Here is a 12885-nt window from a genome sequence, read left to right on the forward strand (position 1 = left end):
AGCACGACAGCAGCATTGCGCGTGAGTGTGTGTGCGTGTGTGGGTGTGTGTATGCGTGTCTGTGTGTATTTGTGTGTGTGTGTGTGTGTGTGTGTGTGAGAGAGAGAGAGATATCAATCAGGTTAGCAAACCACAATCTGTGTTGTGAGCACTGGCATAGTTTTAAAAACACCTATTGCATACTCATTCATACATGCTTTTTCCTCATTTCACAACTGCATAGTTTATTACATTTGAAATAGACCTCAAAATTCTAAATTTGAATGATGAATTGTCCATAGACTTAGCATGGGGAGACATAATGAGACCATTATGTATGTCAACATTATTGTGTGCAGGTAGTAGCTACATGACATTATGGCACACTGACAGGCTAGCAGTAGCCAGTCTTACAGACTGTCCAAAGTAACAAGCATTTTTAAAATCGTGTCAGATATAGTAAAACGAAAAGTGAAGTATTCTACAAAAAACTTACAGCTAAATCGTTAACTATGATAGTTTATTAAGCTAGTCATAAACACCAACAAAGTGAGTTCACTAGGCTAGTCAGCTAGCTCTAGCTACACAGAAAAATGGCAGTGGCAGTTTTAATGCAAACTGATATGGGATATTTCTTATTACACAGGAGAGAATATGCAATCATGCGAGCAGGATATAACTCAACATGCAAATACATGTTGCCTCAACGTGTTGATGGCAGACAGTTGCCGTCTCCTTAAGATTTGACTGAAGAAATGCATTTCAGACAGCGTAGTTATTGTTGAAATGGAAAAGAATGACGCTACTATACTTTAAAATCATGCATTGTTACACATGCTAGCTAGCTATAAGAACAGAACCTTTGGTTGAGAACTCAATTCAACCAAGAATGTATCATCAATGAATGGCAAAATACAACTTTTTGCCAGTAGATGGCATCTGCATATAAGAAATGGTCTGTTATCTATGATCTATTAATTAACCACACTAGTTTAAAGAAATGTATACTACCTACCGACACACTGCTGGACAAGCTATGTTGAAATAGGACACATGGGCATCTTGGAAAAAAATCATGCTTTAGAAAAGTGCTAAATCAGTATAGCCTCAACCTTCAATATGCAAAATTGCCAATGCACTTCACTACTAATTCATATACTGCACTACTCTGAATACAGAACTATTTCAGAGGTCTGAATCTTAAACAATTGGCCCAGTGGTGAACACATGTTGTTTGATGTACAGCAGACATGGCTATAGAATCTGTGCTGATACACCTTGATGGAGAACAGGCTGATGGCTGAACAATTTCATTTCCTGTCTTTTGAGGCTTTCAGCAAATGCAAACATAAAAACATGTGATTTGTGATTAATTGCATTTTAAAGTTTCAATCCTGCCTCCTTTCCTCAAAAGTGAATTATATTATCCTTTAAAACATTTGCATCTGACTAGAAGACAGACTGAAGTGCTGTTTTTCGACATCATCTTTATTATCCTGTAGGGCGGCCTGTAGCGTAGTGGTTAAGGTGCATGACTGGGACCTGCAAGGTCAGTGGTTTGAACCCTATAAATTAGGGAGAGCATTCATGCATCCTCTTGTCATTCTCTACAGGCTTGTGTTTCAATTACATGTAAAAAAAAAAGTAAACATGTTTATCATTGATATTACGCATACAGAAACTATTACTCTGTTGTGTCAGTTATTTTAAATGTTTGCCCCCTACAGTTTGTACGACTCTATGATCGTGTACTGTCTTGAGTGGCTGTACATCACCTACAGTAAGAACATCAGTCTGAAAAGTGCATATCTCTCAGTGACAGATTATTGTTCTGTGCCACAAAAAAGCGTATGTGTGTAAATATGCATAAATCATAAATACACCAGAAATATTTCATTATTAGCATGCCCAGACAGTCACGCTGTAAATTACACCGTGCATGGTGCAAAGCATTTCAACAGCCATCCTGGGAGAGTGACCTTTGGAGTTCTCCCTGAGCCTTTATATTCATAGTCAGATAACACAGGGGGTTTTGAATTGTATATGACACAGTTGGACGTCAGGATTTTTTAAAACAAATTGATAAACGTAATCACGACTGTCAGCTAATATTTCCATATGGTACTGTACTGTGGATGACCAGAATTTTTTTTCTTCAGAAATCTATCTTTTTAGCTCCGGTTCCTGTTTCTGCTGTGGCATTTAATAATTTATGGGACCATTGACGAGAGCAGCTGTTCATAGGTACATAGTTTTTTTTTTTTTTTTTTACATTTCCACAATGTAAACTTGGATATTTAAGTGTTCAATTGTGAATTTATAGATTTGAAATTTGTCAATTGTGCTGGGGCATCAGGGACTGATTGTATTAATTATGATCTATTACGTATTTTACACCATCCTGTGAGACAAAGTAAGACATTTTTACAAATTAGTAACTGTCTGCTCAAAGACAGAGCGGTAGTATGCGGGCATACAAATGACAAACGTCAGGGAGCTGTTGTGCAGATATTCCATTCTCCAGGGTTTTCAAAAATAACTTTGTGACCTCGTCAGACGATTGAACTCAGAGACAAAAGTCACTTTTCCTCTGGAAACATTTTCTGTTTGTCTCACAACAGTTCCAGCAAGTTGCCATGACAATAATCTTGGAAGTTCCTTCAATAGACAGAGGCAACGTTCTCCAGCTAAGTGACCTGACTGACGTGGGTTTAGTGATAGAACCGTAACTTGGATTCGATAGCACCCAGGGGACCAGGATAAGTGATAAGGTCTCCATCTGCGAGGGGCTTTTAATGGCAAAATCAAAAGAAACATGGGGAGTCAGGCCATCCCAATTGTGCCCCAGAGAGTGAAGCCCCTGGCTGGGATTCCTGGTTCCCAACGATGCCTCTGGCAGCACAGCTTGGGGAGAGAGAAGGACAACAGGAAATTGCAGAACGGAGACTGTGGTGTGAAGTCAGTCCTGCTCAGAGAGTGACCCTGTCCTGTCTCCCACTCCTGCTCAGAGAGAGACCCTGTCCTGTCTCCCATTCCTGCTCAGAGAGAGACCCTGTCCTGTCTCCCACTGCTGCTCAGAGAGAGACCCTGTCCTGTCTCCCATTCCTGCTCAGAGAGAGACCTTGTCCTGTCTCCCAGACCTGCTCAGAGAGAGACCCTGTCCCCCAGACCTGCTCAGAGAGTGACCCTGTCCTGTCTCCCACTCCTGCTCAGAGAGTGACCGTGTCCTGTCTCCCACTCCTGCTCAGAGAGTGACCGTGTCCTGTCTCCCACTCCTGCTCAGAGAGAGACCCTCTCCTGTCTCCCAGTCCCGCTCAGAGAGTGACTCTGTCCTGTCTCCCATTCCTGCTCAGAGAGAGACCCTGTCCTGTCTCCCACTGCTGCTCAGAGAGAGACCCTCTCCTGTCCCCCATTCCTGCTCAGAGAGAGACCCTGTCCTGTCTCCCAGACCTGCTCAGAGAGAGACCCTGCCCCCCAGACCTGCTCAGAGAGTGACCCTGTCCCCCAGCCCTGCTCAGAGAGAGACCCTGTCCCCCAGACCTGCTCAGCGTGTGCGTTTGGGCCCTTCGGCCGTGCTGAACGCAGGGTCAGGTGCGCAGGCTCAGAGGAACATGCCGCCCTGCATGCAGGCTTCATGACAGGACAGACTTTTTGAGAGAGAAAAACTCAAATGTTTCAGGTAAAAGAACAGAGACAGGATGGTAGTTCCAGATGAGATAAAAGGTTAAAAGTGTGTTTCTCGAGTAGATAGGTGACAGACACAGACTTGAAATTAACTTTTGGAGTTCCCCAAGGCTCTATACTTGGTCCTTTACTCTTCCTGATTTACATTAATAACTTTTATCTTGTCTCTGAAGGTATGTTTTAAAATGGGGGTTTATGTATAAACATGGCTGTAATTCCTGTACTCATCACCTGATATGCATGCAAATTGAAGTACTTCAAACTAATAATATATATATATATATATATATATATATATATATATATATATATATATATATATATATATTATATTATATTATATTATATTATATATATATGAGGACAGGAACTTAACCACAACCACTGCCTACTGCCTACAACATTCTGCTGTTGTGTAGACAGCTCTGTGCTCTGTGCTCCAGTACATTGGATTTTAATCCAATGTACTGGAGCACAGAGCACAGAGCTGTCTACACAACAGCAGAAAGTTGTAGGCAGTAGGCAGTGGTTGTGGTTAAGTTTCGGAGAAACCTCTGAGTCTGTTTCTGTTCTGTTCTGTAGCTATTGGTGCCCAACTTCCGTTTAAATCTTTCTCACAGGGGAAGAAAAGTAAACAATTTGAGGGTGGAGTTTGAGGCTACAGTGCTTACAAAAAGCACCAAAATGTATCTAATTAAACCTGTTCAGTCAAACACTACGCACCCACACTGTAAAATTCCCAAAACACCAAGTAAATGGATGTAATGTAATTAAATGTTACATTTTATTTGGACGGGGTCCCTATGATGCGACTGCTGGTGATATTATTAAAGAGCCTAGGTTTCCAAACAACCATCGCCTGCGCCGCCAGTGAGATCTTCCATTTCCCTACGAATTACACCGGGGTGATGCCTTTGCTTCAACATGACAGGGGAAATGACTGAGCGGGATAGGCAGACCATTTAAACGCTTTGGTCACATTTGCCTCGTCCTATAGGACGGAATTGTAGTTTACACGCCATTACACACGGTCCACACACAGCATTGGGCGTGGTTTTCACATGATGTTTCATCAGACTCGCAGCTGGAAAGCATGTGGTACAAGCGGCTGGGCAAAGACTCTTGCAGCTGCTTCAGCGGGCTTATTTTTAATGAAACGAACGCGTATTGTAAGAGAAAAGATGTAACTCTTTACTTGGCATTCGGACTAAGGTAAGAAACGACTTCACAGGCGCATAACATTATGCACTTTAAGTTCAACTTCATCCAATGCGGTCCACTAACAATCTATTTTCTCCGCACAAGTACAAATATGAACCTTATTTTAAGACGAAAGTTTTTCTTCGCATACAAAAAATAAAATAAAATAAAAATATTACAGTTAATTAATTAGTCGATTAGCAGTGTTTTTGAACGTTTACATTTCTTGTGCGTACCATACCATACCAGCGTAATGATCTGTCTAACGTTCACTTCTCGTTCTTGTTTTTCAGATGAGTTTAATGAACTCAGTGAATCGTTTGGGAAATTATGTACATTTGGATTTATCAAAAATATTTTCAATTTACCGATTTCTCAGGAATTCCCTCTGAATGTTGTTCCAACGATATTGTGAAAGCTTGCGGGACATTTTTTTGACATTTAACATCACCGGGAGATATTAAATTCTCCAGGTGAGCCTCTGTGAGATGGATACGTGCTATATCATAATTGAATTGATTATTGCCGTTTTATCAATCACTGGGAATGTTCTGGTCTGCTGGGCTGTTGCCATCAACACGAACCTGAAGAACGCCACAAATTATTTCTTGGTTTCTTTAGCTGTGGCAGATATCCTGGTTGGTTGTTTAGCCATCCCTTTTGCCATCACAATCAGCCTTGGTCTAAAGTCTACGGACTTCTACGGTTGCCTTTTCCTAGCATGCTTTGTTTTGGTGCTGACCCAAAGCTCAATTTTTAGCCTACTTGCTGTAGCCGTCGACCGGTACTTGGCAGTTAAAATTCCGCTCAGGTGAGTTATCTTGCTTTACTCCTCATCTGCGTAAATTGTGCCTTTTGTTGTAAACATCATGGTAAGATTCATAATAGGGGCCATTCAAATGTTAAATATTAGTCGGCATGTAAATGTTTTTCTTCAGGGCTCTGAGATTCAAATGTGGAATTTGCCAGCATAGAAAAAATAGCGATATGTTGTTTTGTAAGGTCGTGCTCCTTTTCTAGCACCTTCTTCTTTTTTCAAGTTATTGATTGTTAAAATTATGATTTAGTACCAGTTTGTTTTTCACTCTCTGACTGAAATCTGACCTGAGATCAAGCAATAAATTATACTCGGCCCCTATCAATGGATGGAAGAATGGATCAGCACAACCAGCGAGGGACCTGAGCATTTTTGTACGTTTTAGAATTTAAACATTTTTATTAATTTTATCTAACATAAATTTTTGAAGCTTGAGCTGATCAAGGTGGTCATAAGCTCATCTAGGGGGGTATGAGCCGGTCAACCAGCTAGTGCTGGTATCTTGTCTGAGCTGGTCAACCAGCTGCCAGCTGTTTCAAACATAGCTTGAGCTGGTCTGAACTGGTCAACCAGCTACCAGCTGTTTCAAAACCTTTGTCGGGTTGTGCTTTTCAGCAGGGAGGCTAGTTTCTGCCAAAGATACGGGTGTCATGTATGGACACGTTGCAACCCGTCTTGGCGACCAAAATCGCTGGAGGGGAATTCATCAAGATGGAACCTGATCAGGTTGAAACTTGAAGAAAATGGTGTCATTGGGCCTCTTAACAATTGATGCTGTCTGTTTGTGAACCCTTGAACTGTAAACAACATTTGAAAAACATTTAATTGTCCACGTTTTATGAAAAAGAGCTAATATGATACATATACTGTATCTTTAAACATTTCAAATCAGGCAACATCAATGTCACATTACTTGCATTTCAATATAAGCTCCAACAATATCACAGAGCAGGAATCTGACCTTTCTGTGGCAGTGTTAGGAGTGTAGTCTCCAGGAAGTGAAAGTGATTTATTGAAGTCTTCTTTTTTAAAATCTTATTATGCAGTTGGTAACCAAGATGTTTTTACCCAGACCGCCCCAGTATCGGGAATTTCTGGCCTGTCCCATTGCTGCAGGAAATAGCGGTCAGCACACGTGTCCATGTCACCTGCTTTCATGCAGCCTTCCCCAGCTCCTTCAGAATCAGCGCAGGCAGAGTGCGGCACTCCTGACTACAGCACACTTTAAGCACCTTTAACTCCGGAAAACTGGGAAAGCTGTAGGGCAGGAGCGACATCTTTCAGTGGTACATTTCCTGAGCTGAAAATGAGAAGGTTCTATCTGCGTTCTTGAGAGGTTTGAGATATTGAGCTCCAAAGATTCCAAAGTGAATGGGCTCCAAGCAGATACGACTTTTAAATTTAGCATTTTTTCATAAATTTTAAACAGTAGTTTTGTATAAAATTTCATGTATTTAGTTCCCTATAAACAATATTTAGAATTCTTAGCTCACGATTTGTACACATGAAGAAAGGGCTCTGTTAGTGAGCTGGTCCAGAGCTCACATAGGCACTTGCTTTGTTACATGGCAGATGTAACACACTGTAACATTGAGGTCTATAAGCCAATTTGCTGAAAATGTAGTTGCAAAATGGCACCGTTAGAAGCTATTGATAAGTATTGCCAAGGCTCTCTTTGAGGCGATTTTATTTATTTTCACTTTGAAATCTAATGAAAACATTCTGATATGTCTATCTTGTTTGTGTCATACAAACTTGTATCTCTTTTTTTTGGTTGTTATTTTAACACGCATTGAAAGTTCCCATCAAGCTGTACCTAGTTTTATCATTTACAAACTACTTACAAATATTGGTTCAAAACTAAAAATGCAAAATGCTTATTGCTAAACAGAAAAATAAGTTTTCAGTTTTTTGTTTTGTAGGGAATTATACTTGTTGGTGATGTTTCTGCATGACACGCATTGGCGTGTAATGTGGTGCTGTGTGACAGTGCTAAACCTCTTATCAGTAGGGAGGAGCTGATGTCATATTTTTGTCTGTTGGTTTTTCTGGAGGAAGGGGACAGGGCCCTGCGGTTGAGCTCCGCCGTGGGCCCCGTGTGGGAGGAGCGAAGGAAAGCGGTTTTGCAGGTGCTTGAGCGCTCAACAAACCGGCCCAAACTCCCGTGGGGCCAGAGATGAAAGAATGCGATCCTCTGCTGTGGGGTCACAGAGGGAGAGGAGGTGCCCCGACAGAGGGGCGCAGGCCTTGGAGATCCTCTAAGGCAGGGGTCACCAACACGGTGCCCGCGGGCACCAGGTCGCCCCCAAGGACCACATGAGTCGCCCGCAGGCCTGCTCTAAAAATAGCACAACTCACTAGTGAGCTGCATCTAAAATTTAATTTTATTCTGTTGCTATTTTTTTTTAATCACACTTGCATTTATACAGATTTAAAAATGACAATATCTTAAAAATATGTTTATTATACATGAAGTTTAGATAAGTTCAGGTGAACTCTGACCTACTCTAGTTCAAAGGTCAGTATTGTGCCCGTGACAAAACAAACTGGTAGCCCTTAGTATGACTCCGTACCCATGAAGTAGCTCTCAGTTTCAAAAAGGTTGGTGACCCCTGCTCTAAGGGATAGGCGAGGGGGCGTGTAGCTACGGAGGGGGACAGGGTTTGTAAAAGGATGATCAGCTTCTGCATTTTGAGACATGAGCTCGGCGAGGGATCACTAAGGCCTGGGCCAACAGCTGGAGGGAAGAGAGGAAGTGGGAAATTATCTGGGTGAAAAACATATTTGTTTTGGAACATGTGAAATCCTCACAAAATGCAAACCCCGCCTTCTGGTCCTCTTGGCAGGCTCAGTGGCATCAGGCAAGGTCAATAGAGCACAGAAATGTAAATGTTGGCCATCAAAGTCTCTGGTAATATAATCAAGTTTTTTGCAATCAAAATGCAAATGATTATCTTTCAGTTAAGATGTCATCAGATATCTTCTAATCCAATGCTTCTCATCGTCAATACCAGGGCATATTTAATCCATCCGATGACGGATATCCATTTACACAGAAGTCTGAGTTCTCAGATTAATGTGTAACAAATTAGTATGCAAGTAGATGGGAGAAATGAGATAAAATGTGATAATAGATTTATGTGTATAACTAAAAATATTACTGTAGTGAAACAATATTTAAAACCGATATTTATTGTAACGTGGCATTTGGTTTTACAAGGACTATAAACATTGCCAACTGAAATCCTTATCTGTAAGCCCATATTGTAATATTCAAACTACAACCCATACTAGAATAACTAATAACGAAAACAACTTTTTATTACTGCATGAACAACCTCGGAACGGCGAGAACATAATTTGAATGGTTTTTGCATTGCAGAGCCGTGCAGTGTCAGTGAAGTCAGGGCTGGAAAACTCAGCTGGCTGGGGAGTGAGACGTCTTGCTTTTCAGGGAAGGCTGTGTTTGGGATTGGTGTGATTTGATGTAGTGATGGAGGGATGGGGGAATGGGAGGAGGGGATTGTTTGTATTCATGAATGGGGGTGTCTGTCAAATTTAGGCAGTCAATTGACAGTCTGAAACCCTGGGAGAGAGCTCGCAACCCTGATGAAACTTTCCTGTGTATTTAAGTTTGAAATTTATTTACAATTTCTGCCAATTGGATTCAGTTGAAGCTCTGGTGTAGCCACTATAATTTTGGACTTTTGGGCTCTTAGGCTAAGCCTTTAACCCCACATTGCTCCCTGGGTGTCGCACTGTGGCTGTACCTGCACTGTAACTAGGATGGACCGTGTGCAGAGGGCAAATCACCCCATGGGGTTCAATAAAGCATATATTCTTCTTCTATCCATATCACACAGAAGAACAGGGAGGTGGCAGAGCAATAAATTGTTTTGTATGAACAATATTTCTCAGGCAACTCGCCAAACTTTATGTGTATAATGTGTAAATAACACATTTCACGCAAGGAGTGATTTCAAAAATTTAGTCTGTGTGTGAGGAGCAACTGTATTACAAGTAGAAGGCAGTTAATTAACCTACACCTCTGTTAGTTCACGGTTATGTGTGCGGGAGTGTGCGGACCAGGATTAAAGTAAAAAATAGCCCGCTCCCTCACGATAAATCTCGGGGAATGTCTAACTCACAGGGCTTGGGCCAAAAAAAAAAGAACATTGCTTCAATTCTTTCCGAAATGGTGGTTCCAGGTATAAGGAGGTGATGACAGGCCGGCGGGCGCGGGAGATAATCGCCCTGCTGTGGGTCCTGTCCTTCATCATCGGCCTCATCCCCTTCCTGGGGTGGAACAAGAAGGACTCGGCGTGCCGCGGCGCCAACAACCGCAGCGCCCCGGGCAACGGCAGCGGGCCCAGCTGCCGGCTGACGTGCTACTTCGAGAGCGTGGTGGACATGCGCTACATGGTCTACTGCAACTTCCTGGGCTGCGTGCTGCCGCCGCTGCTGCTGATGCTGGCCGTCTACGCGCAGATCTTCAGCGTGGCGCGCCGGCAGCTGCGGCTGATCGGGGGGGGCGACGCCGGGGGCTCGCAGAGCCTGCTGCAGCACGAGGTCCGCGCCGCCAAGTCGCTCTCCATCATCGTGGGGCTGTTCGCCCTCTGCTGGCTGCCCGTGCACGTGCTCAACCTGCTGACGCACTTCCGCGGCGACCTGCGCAAGCCGCCCGCCGTCATGTACCTGGCCATCGTGCTGTCGCACGCCAACTCGGCCGTCAACCCCGCCATCTACGCCTACCGCATCCAGGAGTTCAGGAGGACCTTCCGTAGGATCGTCTTCCGGAAGGTTCTGTGCAGGAGGGACGAGCCCTACGCGGGTTCCGGCAGCAGCGTGCGCAGCCGGGACCTCACCACCTTCTCGGCAACCTTTGATTGAATGGACCTGATGTACGATCTGTAGTCCTGGCTGGTGTGCATGTGCCATTGACTGTCATTCACAAAGAGGCTGGCCTTGTGTATACAGTTTTATTCTTAAATGCACTGATGTTTATATGGGCACGTTAAGTAGATGTAATGTATTTGATAATGCAGATGTGATATTATAGCAGTTTTTTATTTTTATTTTTTTTAACTGAAGCAGTGCTGTGAAATTTCAGCCTCATTTCTGATAGGATAATCATAGCTTGATAGACATACCAGCTTTTGGAGGAATGTGAAATCCTGACCATACCAGTGCCATTTGGGGCCAGTAGTCCAATGAGGCTATAGGCCATAGCCACACCCAGCAAAAGGGTCCCAGTTGGCAGGGGCTTCTTATCCTTAACATGGAGTGGATCAGCCTGTCTGTAAGTGACTAACTTCGTCAAATTAGATGCTGTTGCATGGTGATGAGCCTGGGTATATGAATAAAATGGAGAATTCCAAATTGTCCTAAATTCAACAAGAGGTAAAAGTGAAGACTTGTTTTAGTGTCACAACTGAAAAGATTTTCATGTCATGGAAATGGGTAAAAATTGTGAACTTAAACTGTGGACAAGTGCTGTTGCACTAAACTAGACATAGGATCGAGTATAGGAAATATTGATGTTGGAAATGGCAGCTATATCTGTATGTCTTCAGTTAAAATATGCATACCTTACATTGTGTGACCTGTGACCTTACCTCAGGCATATTTAGACTTACAGAACCCCAAAGAACAACCACCTTATCAAAGGGGTAGGGTCACAATAGTGTAGTAGACTATCCATGGACAGTCTTTCAGCCTTAATCTAGATTTAAGATAATTTTCTTAAATTGTACAATTCATATAAGTATTATCAGGACCTTTTCTATTATTAACATGAACGTCTATTGACTAATTAAGCAAGGGACGACTCAAAAGAGGGCATATAAAACTTCAGTAATTAAAGTTTGCCTGTATTGTGCCAGAACATCAGAAATGCCTGTTTAATGAAGGATTAAGAGAAGACACAATGACACTATTGTTGCCACATCTGCCCGAACAGAGATGCAGTGTCCCATTGACTGTAAAGCTCTTGACTGTATGATGACTGTAAAACGCATACTGCATGTCCTGTAATTGCTATATAAATGAAACAATTTCATGGGCGAACAAAAACTACTTCAGCTGAAGAGCCTTTGTCCTGTTCGGTTATGGTATGTTGTGCATTTTCTTAAATCCTTGTTCGCTGTATAGATAGTAGATGGCTCAATTCTCAGGAAAGCACAATAACTGAAAAAGAGTAGTTTGTGTTTTATGTATGTATGGTTTATTTCCACAACCATACTTGTTAATTTGAACTATAGTTTTAGCGGTGAAGTTGCATAAGTCCTGGTTTTAAAAAAAAGAAGTCTAATCAAGAATTAGCAGAAAGATTATTTTTCATGGTCTGAGATATGAAGCAAGTTGCTATTACATGCTATTAAATGTGCAATGCCAGTGTTAAACCCTGTTTATGATTAAGTAAATGCTGATATTCATTCCCACATATGGAGCTGTATTAGGCACAGCTGACCCTCCCAGATCCACCCATCCTCTCCCCAGACCAGTGGAGATAAGAGCACGCCGCGGTTTTCGCACTGTCAACACCCGTCACTCTATCCGCACTACATCCAGTGTAGCACCAGGAACAGGCTTCCTGAGGGGGATACGCCTCACTGAATGTCTACATTTCTCTGTTCCCATATTCAAACACAGATGATGTCGGCTCATTGGTAGGCCTACAGTACGTTTTCAGGAATTCAAAGAATAATTACGTAAGTGTATACATGGGCTCCTGTTGGTGTGCGCGCGAAGTATTTCTGGACACGTGCGTTCCATAATGGAATAATGCGTTGTAAAGCCACCGAAGAAAGTTCCTAGAGAACCGCCAAACTGTTTGGATGAACGCAAATTAATTCATAAAAAAACAAGAAAAAAACACTCTGGGAAATCTTGCTAGACAACATGCCACCCATCTGACTAAGCATGAACTCGGTAAGACGGGTGAAAGTGGTCAATAAAGGATACACAAGTGCTGTTGACGCTTGCCTTTTTGAAGGATGGATAGACTCGGGCAGGGAAGATTACCGCCCTCACATGGGTTCCTTGTAGTCATCATGTGAATTATTACACCAAGAAAAGCAATTCTATGAGTTCTGTTGTTATTAAAATAAATATTTAGCTTTTGGCTGAGCTCAGGCGAGGCGATAAATAGCATAATAAATTTTACTTAAAAAATACATATATAAAAAAAACAGCGTTTGAAGTGG

General features: G+C 42.3%; 1 protein-coding gene across 2 annotated transcripts; it reads left to right on the forward strand.

The window, feature by feature from the left end:
• Positions 1-4736: 4736 nt before the first annotated feature.
• LOC133107958 (adenosine receptor A2b-like) lies at positions 4737-12012 on the forward strand. 2 transcript variants are annotated; one of them, XM_061217309.1, is made up of 3 exons: positions 4737-4875; positions 5157-5674; positions 9889-12012. In XM_061217309.1, exons 2-3 carry the CDS (start codon positions 5352-5354, stop codon positions 10568-10570), a joined length of 1005 nt encoding a protein of 334 aa, XP_061073293.1. In that variant the 5' UTR covers positions 4737-4875; positions 5157-5351; the 3' UTR covers positions 10571-12012. The 2 variants fall into 2 exon arrangements, with proteins under 2 accessions (XP_061073293.1, XP_061073294.1); XM_061217310.1 differs by lacking the exon at positions 4737-4875 and having other exon boundaries at positions 5619-5674; positions 9063-12012.
• Positions 12013-12885: the final 873 nt, after the last annotated feature.

This window comes from Conger conger, chromosome 13, assembly GCF_963514075.1.
Source record: "Conger conger chromosome 13, fConCon1.1, whole genome shotgun sequence".
Classification (NCBI taxonomy): Eukaryota; Metazoa; Chordata; class Actinopteri; order Anguilliformes; family Congridae; genus Conger; species Conger conger.

Bases quoted from the DNA above. Each gene is read 5' to 3' on its own strand.
- LOC133107958 (XM_061217309.1), top strand. From the start codon at position 5,352: ATGGATACGTGCTATATCATAATTGAATTGATTATTGCCGTTTTATCA. The intron at 5,675-9,888 runs GTGAGTTATCTT...TGGTGGTTCCAG, and splicing joins GCAGTTAAAATTCCGCTCAG to GTATAAGGAGGTGATGACAG.